The sequence below is a fragment of the Diadema setosum genome, chromosome 12 (genome assembly GCF_964275005.1).
Source record: "Diadema setosum chromosome 12, eeDiaSeto1, whole genome shotgun sequence".
NCBI classification, from domain to species: Eukaryota; Metazoa; Echinodermata; class Echinoidea; order Diadematoida; family Diadematidae; genus Diadema; species Diadema setosum.
Genome location: NC_092696.1, coordinates 28603953 through 28622620, shown reverse-complemented (window position 1 = coordinate 28622620; position 18668 = coordinate 28603953). Strand labels below are relative to the sequence as shown.

General features: G+C 36.9%; 1 protein-coding gene across 1 annotated transcript in view; it reads left to right on the top strand.

Annotated features, from left to right (window-relative positions):
- The first annotated feature begins 7874 nt into the window (after window positions 1-7874).
- LOC140235851 (nuclear receptor ROR-beta-like) overlaps window positions 7875-18668 on the top strand; it is a 176180-nt gene continuing 165386 nt past the window's right edge. Inside the window, exons 1-2 of the mRNA XM_072315849.1 lie at window positions 7875-8129; window positions 11949-12192. Of these exons, the coding sequence (XP_072171950.1) occupies window positions 7875-8129; window positions 11949-12192 (499 nt within the window). The remainder of the gene's footprint in view (window positions 8130-11948; window positions 12193-18668) is intronic.

The following is an 18668-nucleotide window of genomic DNA, read 5'->3' as shown; positions in this document are numbered from 1 at the left end:
TATCGGTTTTTTGCGAACAAACTCTTCAAATACTTAACATAAGATGGCTTTGAAAAGTTCATGATGTTTTAATCATTTTGCTGTGAAATGCAGTTTGATGTAAAATTTCAGAAATAGAAATGCCAGAAGTACAAAATGTCATAGGTTTGTTTATATAGTTTACTAATCAATGATTGAAGTGATAAAGGGATAAAGATTTCATAAGTATACGTATTGTGCATTAACATCTGCAAACTCGATATCTTGAAGTCAGTATTGCCTTTATCTGGAATTTTATGATGGTATGCTTCTAGAAGTGGAATCTGTTTAACGGAAAAGGAAAGTATAATAAGCTTGGGGCAAAAGCGCTCCTATATGGCCTCGTCGGTAGTCATTTGGAAATTTTTAGAGTAGTCGTACAAAAATAATATTGCTTTCGATTGGAAAGCATAATGTCCCAAAAATGTATTACATGATGAAAAATTACACTGCCTTAATGTCATAATATTTTGAGTTGAACTTGGTGTATGAAATGTATTCAAATAGGCTTAACTTTATTTTCACTGTTGTAAGATGTCGGGGACATTGTCGCTTCAGGGATAGGCTTGGAAAATTGTAAGATATTTTACTGGACCATACTCCTAGTTTCCTAGACAGAATGCCGAAAATCATCTGAAATTAAGATTTTTTTTTTAGATTGTTGTTTTTTGTTTGAACATTGTTGTAACTCTTTTAAAAGGCACTATCGAATGCATGAAATACTTGAAGAGTTTGTTTGCAAAAACCGATAAGTCCATATTTGCCAAATGGAGATATTTGCGATTAAAGGTCAAGAAAAATAAAGAGAATAATAAGAAAATGTTTGCTTCTTTTGACCATAACTTCAAAAATATACCTTTATATGTAGTGACCAATATATCATTTAAAAGGTATTATTTTGTACTTTATGACAGAGATCGTACTTCAAAATCTTCAAAAATGGACTTATCGGTTTTTGCAAACAAACCCTTCACTTGTAATGTAGATCTTACCGAAAATGTTCTTCGTAAGAAAAATGTTAGGATGAATTTAAATTGTTATAAAAGCTAATTAGCTTTTCAGCTGTAACTTTTTATGTGGTTAACTGATGAAATTATAAGAATGTAAATAAATGATTACTGAAAAAACCCTGTTTTTCCTATGTTCATGTTGATATCTGTACCACGTGGTCATTCCCAGTATCATGACTCTATAACAGACATGGCAACTTTGCAAGATGCAGCGGCGGAATCGAACACTGTCGAGCAACGTGTATTCTAAGATAATCTTCAAACGGTTGCTCGAAAGTCACACAAATACCGCATTGAATCTAACGTTTCGTGAGTATAAAGAATCAGCGATGTTAATATAATGTATAATGTGTATGATATTGATAGAATGTGATTCATTTTATACAGAAATAACAAATCTCGTCGCCATTTCCGTATTATAACCATGATAACACGCCTTGGATTTGTGTGTGTGTGTGTGTGTGTGTGTGTGTGTGTGTGTGTGTGTGTGTGTGTGTGTGTGTGTGGGTGTGTGTGTGTGTGTGTGAATGCGGAGTGTCAGCTGAGTGTAGCTACTCCGTGGAGGCAGGACTGATCTACCGCTTTTGCAAATACAAAGAGGAAAACGAAGAAAAGGTTTGATGAAAGAAGGCAGCACGCAATATGAGGAGTTATTGCGCTGGACAAGGACTTACAGCGGCAGCAGCTCTAATTTCATCGTTAAAGGACAAGTCCACCTTCATATACATAAGGATTGAGAGAATGCAGCAATATTAGTAGAACACATCAGTGAAAGTTTGAGGAAGATTGGACAATCCGTTCAAAAGTTACGAATATTTCAAGTATCTGCGCAGTCACTGCAGGAAGAGAAGACTACTATAGTGTATGATGTCACATGCGTACAACTATATAAGGAAAATAAAAAGAGAATTTCACAAAACTTTACTTTTTGAATAAAGTGCACATTTCTTCGACTTGCTGCTGACGTATGTTAAGGGTAATATTATTCCCCCAGCCTTCTGAAAGAGAGAAGTCGAGTGTTCTTTTGTTATGCGAGAAAAATGGAAATATGTTGAATTTTCTTTATTCTTTCTTTATATCGTTGTACTCAAGTGGCATCACAAGCTATAGTAGTCTTTTCATCCAGCCGTGACTGAGCAGAAACTTCAAAAATTCATAACTTTTTTAACGGATTGTCCGATTTTGCTCAAACTCTCACTGATGTGTTCTACTAATATTGCTGCATTCACTCAACCCACATATCTGTGAAGGTGAACTTGTCCTTTAATAAAGGACATTCCAAATGCGTGCGTATGCCCACTAGAGAAACAGATACCTCGCTACGTTCGCCATTTCACCAGTAATTAGTAATCACAGCAACCGGCATAGGCCTATGAAATTGGTGGTAGCTTTTTTCCATCTTGATACGAGAGTGATATCATGCACCTTGGCATCAGAGAACGAGATTTCTGAATCCCACTATACCTGAAGGTGCACTTCATTTACATTAGATATCGCAAACTTAAAAGGTAGTTGTCAACAACGATGGAGTTTATATCGCTGACCACGGGTCCACAGGTCCATAACGTCCCTCCAGGCTGGTATATTGAGCACGCCCCGTACGTTCGGGTACCATTCCACATTCTCGCCGTGGTGTTGAACGCGGTTATGGTCTGCACGATTCTTGGTCATCAAAAGGCGCGAAAGCAGCACAACATTTTTGTCTGTAACCTAGCCCTGGCTGACTTAATCAACGCGATTGGTCTGGCGACATACGACCTTAATTTTGAGAAGGTGAGTAAACCGCTTCTCCTATTACAGAGACAATCTAGACATTTTTTTTTTTTGATTTTACATCATACCTAGTAGATAAAGCGACAGTGCCATGTACTTTACTCGATAGTACCGTCACATACATACATTGTATGCATTTGTGGAATTTATCGTTGTTCCTTATACCATTAATCTAACTCGGTAATCAGATATTAGGTTGCCATAAAAATTGGTTAAATTAGAAAATCTTTTGACAATTATGATCATGTAGATAGAAAAAGGTACACACATGTCTTCTGTTAGGGTCATCCCACAAGACCGACACCCATGAGTCATACAGCCCACCGAGCCCACGAGTCCTACAGCCCACGAGTTCGACAGATACAACACGGGGTTTAATGTGTCGTTCTTGTGGGTTTTGTTTGCTAAAGTGTTGAACTCATATGCTGTATGACTCGTGGGCTGTATAACTCGTAGGCTGTATAACTCGTAGGCTGTATGACTCGTGGGTGTCGGTCTCGTGACGTGCACTCCTTCTGTTGACATATATTGTTATTTTCTTCTTCTCTTTTGTAAATTATGTGTTAATTTTTTTCGGGGGAAGGTGGGGAAGGGAGGAACACTTCGAGGAGTTATAATAAACTGAGATTATGAGATAACGCATGACGTTTTTGTCGTGTTAGCTGAGCATTAAACACAATAACGGAGTTGTCATCTAGTTCACACTGCTTTCGTTCTGCAGCCCTGTCTAGCTTTAGAATGGCAAAATTCACAATAATGGGCAATTTGAGGTCTAAAGTTTCTCGGTGTCATCTTCTTGAAATGCATGGTCAACATCTGCACCAAACCTGACAAGATGTCTTTGCTAGCGTGATGAAGATACGGGTACTACACAGGGGTGGGAAGTGGGGGGGGGGGGGGGGGGAGTCCCCAATCTAGGGAATATTTGATTTTGAAAATTTCGTTAGAACCAAAGTAACGAGCTAATCTAATAGCATTATATAGAGACAAGTGCTGGATGTATTGGTGACTATAGTATACTTTCAGTAAAAAATGGTGGTGGGAGGGGGGATGAACGGGATATAAGTTGCTAATTTTCAAATGTTCACCTTCGTAAAGAAAAAAAGAAATGTTTAAGTTGTTTAATCCTGGGAGGCATGATCGTTATTGTGGTAATTATTGGCACAAATCAGGGGCAGATCTAGCTTTTTATAAAGGAGGGGGTTGGGGCGGTATGCAAGGGAGCGTAGCGACCGAGCCCGAGCAAGCGGAGCGAGCGAGGGGGGAGGGGGGGGGAGGGTGTGTCCCCCCCCCTCCCACAGTAGGGAGAATTTTTGAAATCTGTGTGTGAAAATGGCGTTTTCTTGCATCTAAAACACCACTATTTTTGGTATAGAGGTCATTGCCATAAATAGAAAAAAATAAAATTACAAGTTAAAAAAAAAAGATAAAAAAAAAAAAAATGGCCCCCGGATTTTTTTTTCTTTTTTTCTTTTTTCTTTTTTTTTTTTTTTGGGGGGGGGGTTGCAACCCCCCCCCCCCCCCACCCCCCCTCTAGATCCGCTTCTGCAAATAAGAAAATAAATGAACAGCGCGAGAGATTTTTGACAAAATAATGATGCCAGGACCTGGTGTGTAGTACATTAGTGTGGTATGTAATGTAGAATGTAAAATGACTACCAGCGATCTCTAGGCCAATGCCAGTTCTTTTCTTTTTCTGTGTATTATAATTTTATAGTGATTATTTGTCTACGTCATTCTATCATGGACAGACTCATCAATTCTACGATGCCACTCTTTCGGTGAGTTTCGCGAGCGCCAACACGTCAGTTCTTAGCATATTTCTTGTCGCCCTTTATCGGTTCGTTACGGTCAGGATCGATCCTTTCGGAACGCACAAAATCGTGACGACGCGGCGCTGCTTGGCAGTGTGCATCACAATATGGGTCTTTTCTGTGATTTACAACGTGCTGATGATCTCCGTATCACCCGATGGGGGAATTACTTGGCGTACCATGTCTGCAGTGCAAGCTGCAGCAGTAATGTGCATTCTTGTCTTCATAGGGATAGCGTACTCTCTAATTTACGCCGGGATTTCGCGCGCGTCGTCGGCTGGACATTTCGCCGACGCGCAGAAGATCAGGGAAAATCAGCGCCTTTTGCGCACTTTTGCCCTCATTTACGCCACGTCCGTAGCGTCTTTGACGCTTTCCTGTATATATTCAATATTCAGAACTCTGCACAGAGATCACAACGCTCTCTGGGTCGACGAGATTCCTATCTTTGGGTTGATCCTCAACAATACGGCCAATCCGTCCATTTTCTTATGGCGGTCACGTGATTTCAGGATGCCAGTAATGCAACTGATATCGAGTCATTTTCGCAAGTGTAGTTTGACTCGGAGACGGGCTACTGTTTGTGTGCAATATTAAAGTTGTTCCTTTACAGCAATTATCAACACGACATCAAGAAATCCGCTAGTTAACAAGGAGAGATCACAAAGACATTTAACAGTAGGTCCTACATGTAACGATTTCTCACTACCACTATCTATATGGTAGTAATAATGTATATTACATTGAAAAAAAAAACGAACAAAGTTCATGCTGTATTCACCAACGGTTTATTTCTGCACACAGAAATAAACCGTTGGTGAATGCAGCATGAATTTTGTTCCAGTTTTGTTTATCATCTTAATATCTCGCCAACACGTGGACAACCTACTCAATTTACATATTTTATATACTTGTATTTATATCATATATATATATATATATATATATAATCTAAAGGATATGCTATACAAACGATCAAGCTACATAATGTCAATGATATTACAACATAGAGACGTGCATTACACCAGAGTCTTTCTTGGGTGCTCTGGTGATTGGTCGGTTGTCGGTGAGGGCGCTTTTGATGATATCCTACAGACTGATTCTTTGTTTGGTTAAGACATTCTTTCTCGTGATTGCTCCGACCCACAGAACTTGAAAACGAGAGTTCAGTGGTCCGGCCACAGACTGCACCCAGGGCCTGTTTGCGCCATTTTCATCATACTATTGGTCCATCATCAGGGTAGCTTAGCCCTGTGCGTCGTTGCGCTGTCATCCTATGGGAAATGAAAAGATGTTATACAATAGACGCAAACAAGCGACACTCCAGAATCTGCAGATAGAACTTTCGGTGTTACCCATCATCCATCATCATAAACGACATCAAGATCGCCGACCCCATACATAATCGTGTCGGCAAACCGCCAGACCATGCATAGATTCGAATTGGTACGAGGCTGACGCATGAGGTACCCATTTTGTGAAGCATGCTGTTTGGACTTTCTACCTCTGCCGGGTCTTGGTCGCTTGCTTCAATATCCTGTTTCGTCGAAGCGTTTGAACTAATACAGTCCATACACCGTTTGGCGGCATACCGGAAAGCGTTCAGTTGATCTACCAACACCGCCTCCTCCTTCAGAGCGACGATTTGTCCGCGTCGCTTATCAGCTGTAACTTGGCTACATTTAAAGGAATGGGAAATATTGTTTGTTTGTTTGTTGTTGTTGTTTTTTTAATATGGATTCAGGTTTTAATGTTTTGCGAGATAATGAGAAACCACATGAAATATGATAAAATAGTATACGATCTAACAGGAATTCAGACATGAAAATCGGTAGTTAAATGACTGAGATATCAAAAGAAAAGTAAAGCAAAGTGGTCCTTATAAAAGTGGGACCCGCCTTTTATTTGGCTCGCCTTGTTTCTGGATATCTCAACCATTTCAATTTTTTTTTTTTTTTTTTTTGTCAAATAAACTTTTGACTCCTCTTAGAATTGTGTGCTCTATTATGTGTTGTAATAAGCTTCTAATGATCTCGTAAAAAGTTAGACCCTGAATTATCATCTCAACTAAAATGATGTCAACTAATCACGGTGTGTGCATGAGGGACTCAGAAGACTTAAAAGAAAAAAAAAGTGAACAATGTGCACCTTCCTTTGATCTCGGAATGTCGGTCACTGCTTTGTGATAGTATCGTTGCAACGAAAAAAGAAATCAGTTATCAAAAGTCTATTCAATTTTTACCGTGTTACAATACTTTTGGCACTGGAGTATCATTCATATTTGTGTGTGTGTGTGTGTACCAGGATTCTGATGTTGAATGTCTGTTTTTACAGGTAAATACTTTGATATTCATTGAATTCGTCCCATTTTGACAAATATTTTGCTTGTGGCCTATTCACAATGTTCGTATATTGCATGTATTGCATATAAATTTTATCACGTCCTCAACGGGTTAACGACTTGTGTTCTTAAGGAAGGCGGCTAGACGGGTTTCAGTGATTACAATTTCGTCGCACAGAGGTGCGAGATGAAAAACAAGAATACAAAGTTACATCATCGGCTGCATCTCACACGATTTGATTTTTTGATGGTTGAAAATGGCAATGGAACATCGGTACAATAAAAAAAAAAAGAATGTCAAAAAAATGCCTCGAAAAGTTAATATTGTAAGATTAACTTAAGAGTTGCTTCTTCTAACTAGTCTACAAACTTTTTTGACACTTTTTTGTTTTGTTTAACATGTGATTCATGTCTATGCCAAGGAAAAGTAACAAACAGTGTTTTTTTTTTTTTCCCGGAACCTCCACCACCAACAATTTAATGTCTTTGAGAACAATTAAGCAAATAGCGCAAAATTTCATGTCAATTTCTACGAAATAATGAAGGAGATAAAGATAGATATTCCCTAAATATTCGCTCATCACGAACCGAGTTCATTTCCAAGGTTTGAATAATCAACTTTTTGACACTCAATGCATCATGATTGATTGAAAACTTTCATATCTAACGGAGATCAGTTTCGAATGCTGTCATTTACGAGAAAGACAACAAACACTTCACCGCTGGCGAGCATGTCTTGTCAACTGGCATGCTGCATTATACTTGCTCACAACACAACCAAGCTGTCGAGAGTAAATTCATGCGCTTTATTACAGACCAGAGAAGTCTCTTTTTTTTTTCAGAATCCATTTTTCTTCTTAGGCAGCGCGCGGTCAACATCATAAACTTGCAGAACAGCTGTCATCATTCTTAGCAGCAATGAATTTTTCCTCGCCGAGTTCGGAGTTCAAAACTGAAAATGGCTCCCTGGCAACGAACTGGTATCTGGCTCACGCCCCGCTCCTTCGGATCCCGGGCCACGCTTTCGCCCTTGCGCTAAACGCCGTTATCGTCTGCAAAATTCTCGCCTGTCGAAAGGCGCAAAAGCAGCACAACATTTTCGTCTGCAACCTAGCCCTGGCCGACCTTATCAACGCGATTGGTGTGGCGATGTACGACTTTTGCCTGGAAAAAGTAAGTTCTGGATGTTGTGGACCACTTCACCTTTCAAATGCCAAAAACATTTGAAATTATCGTTTAACTTAAAATTCCATATTTTCCGGACAGATAAAAATGTCTGAGCCCCCTTTTCGAGGGCCTCTCCTTCTCCGGGGTGCCTAAATCCTTTTAGAATTTTATGTGGTAACAATAGGAAAAATATCTAATGTGCTCCTTGTTAATCATATCTACATGCTTTATAACAGTTGGTGTCGTGTGCAAATTTTTCGGAGCTCTTACATGTCTTAGTTTCTGCATCTTCACCCTGCTTGTTGCCAATAAGTCAAATACACACAAATTTTACACACATAACAATAAATGAGAATCTACTAGAATTTGTTTCTTCCTGATTTATGTAGCTTTAATGTAATTTTTTGACAGTTCCCCTGCCCTTGATGGGATATGTCAAAACATACTTAATACTTAAGAATATATTCCACATTTCCATAGCAGGTGACTCCATTCAACACAAGCAGACAAACAGAAAAAAGTGAATGTTTTATCAGAGCTGAGCAAACGAAATAAGGAACCCATAGACCATGTGGAAGGTAAAAGATATTCAGTGTTTTCAGAACATGACACCAGTGATAATTTAATGTGCTTAAAGCGGCATTACACACCAGACAAATCATAATTATTTAAGATCACATCATGTTCTACATAAAATCGATAGTGCTACAATGTACGGATTTGTGGAATGTATTGTGATCCGTGAGCAGATTAAAGGAAACTCTGAAAAGCCAAAAAATTACACTGTGAATAGACAAAGATGTTGAGATGGGAGGTTCACAAAATTATCGTAATATCAGCAATTACAGCAAAGTATAAGTTTTATTACAAAACCACGTGCTTATAAAGTTCAATTGTGTAGGAATTATGCCTATTTTCTTCTAATTTGTTCTTCTTTCTTAACACCCTATCCATTTCAGGTAAAGCTGTTATACAGCATATGTCATAATTCTTGTTCATTGTGATTTGTTAAAAGTTTTGTAAAAAGTTCCTCTTCCCAATCGCTATTAATTTTGAAATCTGCACCCAGTTTAAGCAATTCAAGGACGTTAAAATGAGAGAGTCAAAAATTATATGGAGTTCTCTTTTGACGAGTTTTGACTACGTTGCCCACTTATGCGTCACATTACTTCGGTAATCTGTGGTAATCAAGTTCAATATTACAATTATTGTAGTTATATTTCATATACATTAATATCTATTGTATATACAATTCCTATCATCACGACAACTGCAGATAGTTTAATTATACATTTGTTTTATAAGATAGGCACTGCTATTTTCCGCTGTCATTTCTCTTTGCTATTCGCTTTTTTATTACAACCAACATAAATAGGTTAGACTTGCATTTCACTTCATTTCATTTTGTATGTTTCATTTCCAACATATTTGCACTAAAACATTAAAACGCACATGATGACTGAAAATCAGTAAGGCCTATATCATTGTAATTAAGGCAATAATGTGTAGTGAAATGCCTTAATAAAATGTGACGTTTACTGAGAAATGCCGAATTGGAGTTGTTGGAAGTGGAGAGGTTGATAATATACAGGGCTTGTATAGCATGCACTCTCCTCAGATAATACACAATAACTAATCGCTTAACTAGCAGATTTAGACAAATTGCGTCACCAAAAAAAAGACAAAAAGAAAAACAAATTCCCTTTCTTTTGTAGATGTTCCAAATAGGACAGAGTTTGTTTTAACGCAGAACATTTTCTATGTCAGTTCACATTGATTTTAACGTGGAATACTAGAAGCAAAAAGAGGAACGCTAATGTCACATTATTGATATTATTTCACAGTCTGCTAAAAACTGCTTGATCATAACCTCACTGATGTTTTGGTTGTAAAAACAAATTTGGAGGGCAAACAGTCTTTCGGTTGTCAAGTAGGAGAGTCAACGGCAAAGGCACACACGCACACTCTAATCATCTCAGACCACGGACAAGATTGACAGTCTGACACGTTGAATCGACACGAAAAAGAAAGAAAGGAAAAAAAAAGGAAAACATCTTTTTCAGGGAAAATGAGTCCGAGTATAAAATTAGAAATTTGGCAACAATTAACTTCGTGTCATCCTTTCTGCGTATATACCTTTCGGTTTCTGTCTACTGACATGTTGACACATGAGGGTAGGGTCATTGCTGACATTTCTGTCACGGCAAGCGAGAGAGTCCGTATAGGATCTAATATTTTGTTTAAGGCTGGTTTGCCTATTAACCTAGTAATGGAAGTTTATTATTGGTGATTAACACTCAACAGTATTACCCCTCACTGTCATCCAGATGTCACACTATAATTATTCCCATCACGGGGTATGAAAAGATGAGTCGGATATGTGAAAGGGAGAAGAAATATTGTTGGCGATCTGAGACGCGATATAATCTGTATACCGCACATCAAAGAAAATGATGTGAAGAGTTTAATTGAAAACCAGTTTGAACTTTATTTTCAATATTTAAAGAGGATCAGCAGATAAACCAGAAATAAAGTCTTTTCGATGATACTTCACATGTATTGCTAAAATATTATGCTGAAATATTGCTGTGTCTATTAACATTAAGAATGACTTCATGCTTTCTCATCGTTTTCTTTGTTTTGAGCAGGTTTGTCATCGCAAATTGAATGTCTTATTTTAACAAGAACTCGTTTTTCAATGAGATTCTCCTTAATGGAAATTGAACAACAATCTATATGAGTTTGAGTTTGTATTATAGAAATGACAGAACAAAGAAAGTGCTATTGAATTTTAGGAACATTTTTGACGAACAATCTCCTACTTTGGAAAAATCTTGGTATTGTAATATAGTATGAAATTTCTTCTACCTTTTAGTTTTTAATACTGAGCAATGTTCATTCACTTGCTTCATGTCATTTCAATTGCTATAATGTTGTTTGGAGTTTCAGTTCAAAGAGGTATAGATTGTATTGACAAATAAGTTACAAAAAAAGGCTTTTCGATGATTACTCACTGTTCATAGTACTAGAAACTCATTGTAAATCATAAGACTAGTATCAAATATTTTCTTCCTTTCATTTTTCTGTACCCTTCATAATTATGTTGTATGTTTAAAACATGAATTTGTCTGACGATGTTTCTATGATTATCAAACCCTATGTTACTTTGTTGAAGGGATCACTATGAATAAGTCCCTATTGTGAGCTTCTGTGATTCCTCCAATATCATTTTGTTGTAGTTGTTTCAATGCCTAGTGTGGATATAAACTCAAGTTACTAGTAATTCAATTCAAAATGACAAAAAAAAAAGTCTTAGTCACGCATTCGTGAGGCTTTGACACTCCGCCTGGAGAAAACAAAGATTGACTACCTTGACTTGGCGTGGAAACAATAGAATGTGGTTAAACTCTCGGGGGTTGCACGTTGGATTTTAAGCGAGTGAAGCATTTTTATTTATTTTTTTTTTCAGGAGAGGAAACCCGGAAGTGAAATCAGAAAGTTACAGTGAAGCCCCCCCCCCCCCCCACTTTTTTTTTCCCCTTGTTAGCTGATGAAACCCGGAAGTGGCATCAGAAGTATGAAGTAGCTGCCCCCGCCCCCTTCAATTTTTGAAATCGTGGCGCCGGCCATCATGTGTCGTACATTCAATGCAAAATAATTTGAAAATGTTCGTTTTAAGACGTTTGATATGAACCACATTTTTTTTTTTAATAGCCTTATCGTATGACACTTCGGATGTTGGTTTGGAATCACTTTGTTATATTTTATATATACTTTTTTTTTTCTTTCTTTACGTGTTTCGGTGTTTTTTCTGCGTCATGTTAGGTCTACCCTGGGCCCAATCGTCTCTTACAGGAAGCGATCAGGACGGTCTTATACACGAGCGCCAGCACTTCAGTCGTGACCATATTTCTTGTTGCCCTCTACCGGTTCCTAACGGTCAGGATCGACCCTTTCGGAGCGCGCAAAATCGTCACAACGGGTCGTTGCTTGGCAGTGTGTATCACCACATGGGTCTTTTCTGTGATTTACAGTGCGTTGATGATATCACCCCTATCACCAGAGGATGGTATCACCCGACACATCTTGACTGTAATACAAAGTGCAATAGGTATAGGCGGCCTTATCTTTACAGGGATAGCATACCTACTGATCTACATCGAAATTGCTCGCCCGTCATCGAATAGGCATTTTGTGGACGCGCAAAAGATAAGAGAAAATCAACTCCTACTGCGCACTTTTGCGCTGGTTTATTTCATAACTGTAACGTCATTAGCGATAATAGGCCTAAGTGTTGTTTCAGTCACCATCACTGGAGTACTTAATGAGTCGTGGACAGTCGAACTTATCATTTTTGCTTTGATCACCAACAATATATCCAATCCGTCCATATTCTTATGGCGGTCACGTGATATCAGAGAGCATACTCTACCGCTACTATCGGCTCATTTGTGCACGTGCTGTCGAGCTTGTAAGAATGGTTCGAAAAGCGTTGTTAAGGTTGCACCGCAAAGCAATTGAGTGACACATGATTTTTCGTTTACAGTCCCTCTTTCCGAAGATTTGTCGGTACGAAAATGGAATAAGTTTTATTGGTACAATTAGGTCTTCACACCTCCTTTCCATTTTCAGATAAAAAATATAGGGGAAAAAAAAACAGTTGTATACATTGTCTAGCCCTGCCCGGGATGCGTCGTCTAACCTGATGAGGACGCAGTGATTTTTTGCATTTCCTATAGATACCTGGCCGATTATTCACTGGACTAGTTTTCAACTGGCGTTCGCATTGCAAATCTAAAGCTCGCAACCACTAATGACCCATGGAATGCAGGAGTAAAACTGCACTGAACGTGAACATAGTCATAAAATTAGAGAAAAAGATCTGGACGGAAAATAAAAAGGGAGAGAATCAAAGATCAGACTGAGTTTACTATAAAAAAATCATTCACAGGTGACACGGGGTTTTGCTCCTGTGACAATAATTGTTGTTCCAATTTAATATTTTTTTCATTATTATTATTATTATTATTATTATTATCATCATTATTATTATTATTATTTGTATTATGCCAAGTACTTGGGGTTAGGGTTCTGATAGGTTTTAGGTTTTAATAGTTTGATGTGAGGATCAGGACTATGCTTCTCGTTATGCTTGTGGGTAGAACTTATGTTTGGCTTAGCGTGCGGAAATTTCATGGGAGCAATATTTGTCGCAGAAGCGAAGGAAATGCGTGAAACCGTATTCACAACGTTAGAAATCAGAGTAATCGGTCTAGTGCCCTCTATTGAGTGAGTCCTTAGAGGCCCCCTTCCTCCAAAACCAGAAGCGTTGAGATTCGAGGAATGGGAAGTCAATAAAAAGTGCTACCCTACTTTGACGAAAAGAGGCAAGCGACATTTTTTTTCCAATACTGAGTTTTTCACTTTCTAGTACGTTCAAGGCATGCTTAACCTGTTTGCAACATAGCAATGCCACTGGCTTTTGAATTATGAAATATTGATAGGTCAAAAGAAGGAATAGTACACAGTCATAACCATAAAATGAGAGAGAAACACATTTTGTCTATTTACTACAAAACTCCCTATTGTCACTTGTTTCCTTTCGTCAAATTAGAGCAGAATGCGACTTGAATGTTTACAGTATTTTGTCACAGAGAGTAGGCAACAGATTATTGTAAGGTAAGGAAAGACTAATAATGGTACATTTCTATAGCGAAGTCGTGATGACTGCATTCGGCCCATGTAGTGATAAGGGCTCCCTCTACGACCACCAAAGCCAATTCGAAGCGACATAACTTTTATTCACTATGATGTCTTACCATTCCGCCGTCGCCACACGACGTCATCTCTCATTTGCTAGCACATTTAATGTTCTTTCTTTTTCGTTTTTGCATCTTCATCTTCCTTTTTCTTCTATTTCTCCTTCTTCTTCTTCTTCCTTTTCTTATTCTTTCTTTACTTATTATTCATCTTCTTCTTATTCTCCTTCTTCCTGTTCACTTACAAAAATTCCATCTAAGAAGAAATTGCATCTTTGATACCACATAATGATATGCAGTGAATAGTTGCAATACTTCACCAATGAACGACTTTGTCTTGTAGGTTATTACAGTCCGTTAATCGGAAGGATCGTTAATGTGCCGAAGGTTCGATTTTCATTTTCCAATCTTAGAATGAAATAAAATTTGTAATTCCATAGGAATAACGAACATCACCCGTCTGGGAATGTATGTATTATTGTCACTATTATTGACAAGCTTTTTGATCCTGTAAGATGAAAGATCCATTGTTAGCTAGTGTTGGAGTGTGTTGTGAGTCCCAAAATGTCTTCTTGTCCAATTTGCACAGTGAGTTGTGATAATGACTGAGTGAATCATGAGAAAGACTTAATATCATTTCGTATTCATTTTAGTCCTATTTTAGATTAGTTTTTGCTGGTGGTGCCTGCATTTGTGAAAAGGTGTAAAAATGAGAATATTTTTAATGACACCGCATTCATTACGTCATGTTATGTTTATTGAAATAAACTACTATCTGAAGATATTATCGAACTATTACGTATAATTTATTTTGATCATCTTCAGCAGATTAAATCACATGTATCTCAAATTCATAAAGATGTGTCTGTTTTTGCATTTAAACTCTTCATTATGTGTATTGCTTGAAGGTTCTTTTATATAATATTAATTTTGTGTGTGTATGTATGTGTATATGTGTGTGTATGTATGTATGTATGTATGTATGTGTGTATGTATGGTATGTGTGTAATACGGTACAGGAGTGGGAAAGTGATAATGTGATTCCTACCTGTTTCCTTCTACACTATAGGTACGTGTGTGTATGTGTGTGTGTATGTATGTAAGTGTTTGCATAGGTACAGTATATCTATACTACTATTATACATGCATGATTATTATAGTGTGCATATATAATTGACATGTGTGCCTTATACACAATGTATTCATAACATAATTTTTTTAAAGCCACTCTCCTTAAAAGAAAATAATATATACAAGTAAATTATTTTTAGTATAGGTAAATCATCTACATGTATTTGATTTTTTTAAAGTGTTTGCGCGAATGCCATACCCAATGATGAGTGTGACATTTATGTAAATGCCAATAACAACGTTATTTAGAGAATGGGGCCATCATATCACAGCCATAATTATACTTAAAGTTTGGTTACAGACTGGGCTAGCACAGAACTGGCGTTTCGTCTGTTTCAAGAAGGCCGGGCCGCGCCACTCGTGCATTATCATGCAGGAGTATTGACCATAGCTCCCTCTACGTCCGCCTATAATGAAAAAAAAAAATAAGGACAAACACGAGAGGATAACTTTTTTGTAGAGACAAACGCAAGTGACGTAAAAGCAAAGGACTTAAAAGATGGAAGAATAATATAATGAAATTGATCCCAAAATGAGTGACGTCCATTCTTGCTTGATGACTTTAGATATTGGCATTAAAGCTGTAAAAAAACAACAACAACAACAACAACAACAACAACAACAACAACAACAACAACAACAACAACAATAAGAAGTAGAAAATAGAACAAGTATTATATTTTGTCATATTTTCAAGCATAATAACATGTCTTGTTTTCTAATACGTGAGGTATCACAAGAAAGGTTTGATTTTGCTCTGTCTGATGATGGGCGGGCTTTAATATCTAAAAATGGCGCTTAGCAAAGTTTGCGATCAACCTTTTTGGTCTATGCATACCTTCGACTATAATCATGGTGGGATACATAAACACAAGCATAATAAACATTAATTGATTTAGAGAGAGAGGGGAAGAGTAAGTATTACAAGAGTCAAAGAGGTATATTACAAGAAGTAGAATATAAATGAACGATAAATATTAACCCGTTCATACGAGAACCTGTTGGCCTGTGTATTAGTGTAGGCCTACAGGGATTTCAGAATTTAGTATGGAACGTGTTTACAACATAAAACGATTATTTGTGACCGTGCACCTCAAAACGAACATAAAGTCGCACTCACTGATTTTGCGGGAGGACTGAAAATAAGTGAAATGGGTCAACCTAGCTGAACTTGACTTTTTCATATTTTCTGAAAGAGCGGGTCTTCTTTTACATTATGCTAAAATTTGGTATCATAAAACAGGCAGGAAAGTGTGTTTTTTTTAGCAGTTTATCTCGAACATTTTTGGTAGAATAAGGTGTGTCTTTAGAATCCCTTTTTCATTTCTGAAAAACCTTGTCCACACTCTTCACTTTCAACTCTAATAACTTTTGAAAGGATAGTGCTACTGCTTTGAAAGTTGGCATTAATTATGGACAGAATGTGTTAATGAGGCATGCTTAATTTCAGTTTAATCTGATAATCCCTTCATTGTTGTTACTCGGTTGGTTTACTTCCTGTTTTTTGTCCCATTCATCGCACAGCCAGCACGGTTTGGTAAAGATTAACATGATTAAGCGCTTGAATCACGTGTGTGAATAGACACTGTACTTCAGAGCCTCTTTTCTCAGTTCACGCTTTTCCTGAGTTTGTGCTTTCTTTCCAATATTTAGATAGGTTAGGAGAGTCCATTTGATTTGAGTTATACATCATTTTAAAGCTTAAAGTCTGCTCTTTCAGAATATGGTCTTAACTAAAAATTCATGTCTGGCGACTTTGTGTTTGTTTTGAGGTGCAGGGTCACATTTGGTGAATACATCAAGTATATTTTTCTAAATACTCTTTTCAAAGTCTGTAGAAAATGTACTAATACGGAGCGTTATTCTTCTTATTCCTTCATAATTATACATGTTGAAAGATCGAAAGTATTGAGAGAAAAGAACTGATTTAATGGTTGTAAAAATGTAGTGTGAACTTGATATCGCAAAGAAATAGAGAAAAATCTATCTATCTATCTATCTATCTATCTATCTATCCTTCCATCGATCCGTCAATCAATCATCTATATATCTATTTATCTATCTATCTATCTATCTATTTATCTGATTATTCATTGATCTTTCTATCCCTCTATTATCCATCCATCTATCTATCTATCTATCTATCTATCTATCTATCTATCTGTATGTATGTATGTATGTATGTATGTATACCGATATGCATGTATCTATCTATTTATCTATCTACCTATCTGTCTGTCTATCTGTCTATCTATATCTACCTCTATCTACGTAGCTATACCTATCTGTCCGTCTGTTTATCTATTTCTGTCTCTATCTAACTCTACCTATATATCTATCTATCTACATCTCTCTCTCTCTATCTATCTATCTATCTATCTATCTATCTATCTATCTATCTATTTGTCTATCAATCTATATATAATTTATATTATATACATTTATGTATGTATCTATCCATCTCTCCATCTCTCTCTATCTATCTATTTTCTATCTATATTATCTATCTGTTTATCTATCTATCTATCTATATATATATATATATATATATATATATATATATATATATATATATATATATATCTACCTACCTACCTACCTATCTATCTATCTTGGATGATATACTATACACGCGGTGTGGTGTTGATTATGTGCCATAGTACGCTTTTGGCATCTTTTGAGCGTTCACTAATCGTGACAAAATTAATAATGACAATATTGTATAGGAATGTCTCAGGATGTCAGCTGGATTGTTTGAAGCTTTTTAGTTATTGTCTTCTTCAGTTTTATTGTTTGTAAACACAAACATGATGTGATAAAAGAATGACCATAATATATACACTGACGTGCAAGCGTGCAAATATTGAGCATAACTTGAAATAAGACATGGAATAACATTATGCTTTGTAATCGCCTTAATGGTCTGAAACCGTTATTTTGAAATCACGTTCAATCGAATTCACTATACAATCATTCTATTTCATTTCACACCTTGTCATTTTACGTGATACTCCATACTTTTATTCCACGCATTTTATGTAACGAGAGCGATATCACTTGAAAAATGTTAGCTTGCTGATGATCTCAATCTAACAAATTTGAAAATGGCATTTGTCTGTTTTTGCATTAAAGCTTTTCATTATGTACAGACACAAACTACTACACAAACAAACTCAACTTCTTCCATACCCCGTTCATTCATAAAAAGTAACCAGTTTGGTTTGCGATACATCGTTCGAGCATTATGATATCGTTGTTCTATAAAATACTGTAATGCGAATCCCGTTGTACCGTCGGTGTGCATATTAATTTATGTCATTTCTGTTTCATTTTACCATGATTTTGTTCACGTTTCTTGCATTTGGTTGCAGTTGTTTATTTTGTATTTCACAAGTCCTGACGAACACAAGTAAATCGATAGAAAGCTAGATATAGACAAAAGTAAAACAATCACTGAACAACAATTGTCCGCCTGGCTCCTACCTTCTGCCGCTGTTATTACTGTCTATCTATCTATCTATCTATCTATCTATCTATCTATCTATCTATCTATCTTTTTTTTTTCACTTTTTATTGGATGTAAACCAACAGGTAAACAACATATTTACAATATTTACAAAAGGTACGCATAAAGTCAATATCAGCAAGGTCAACA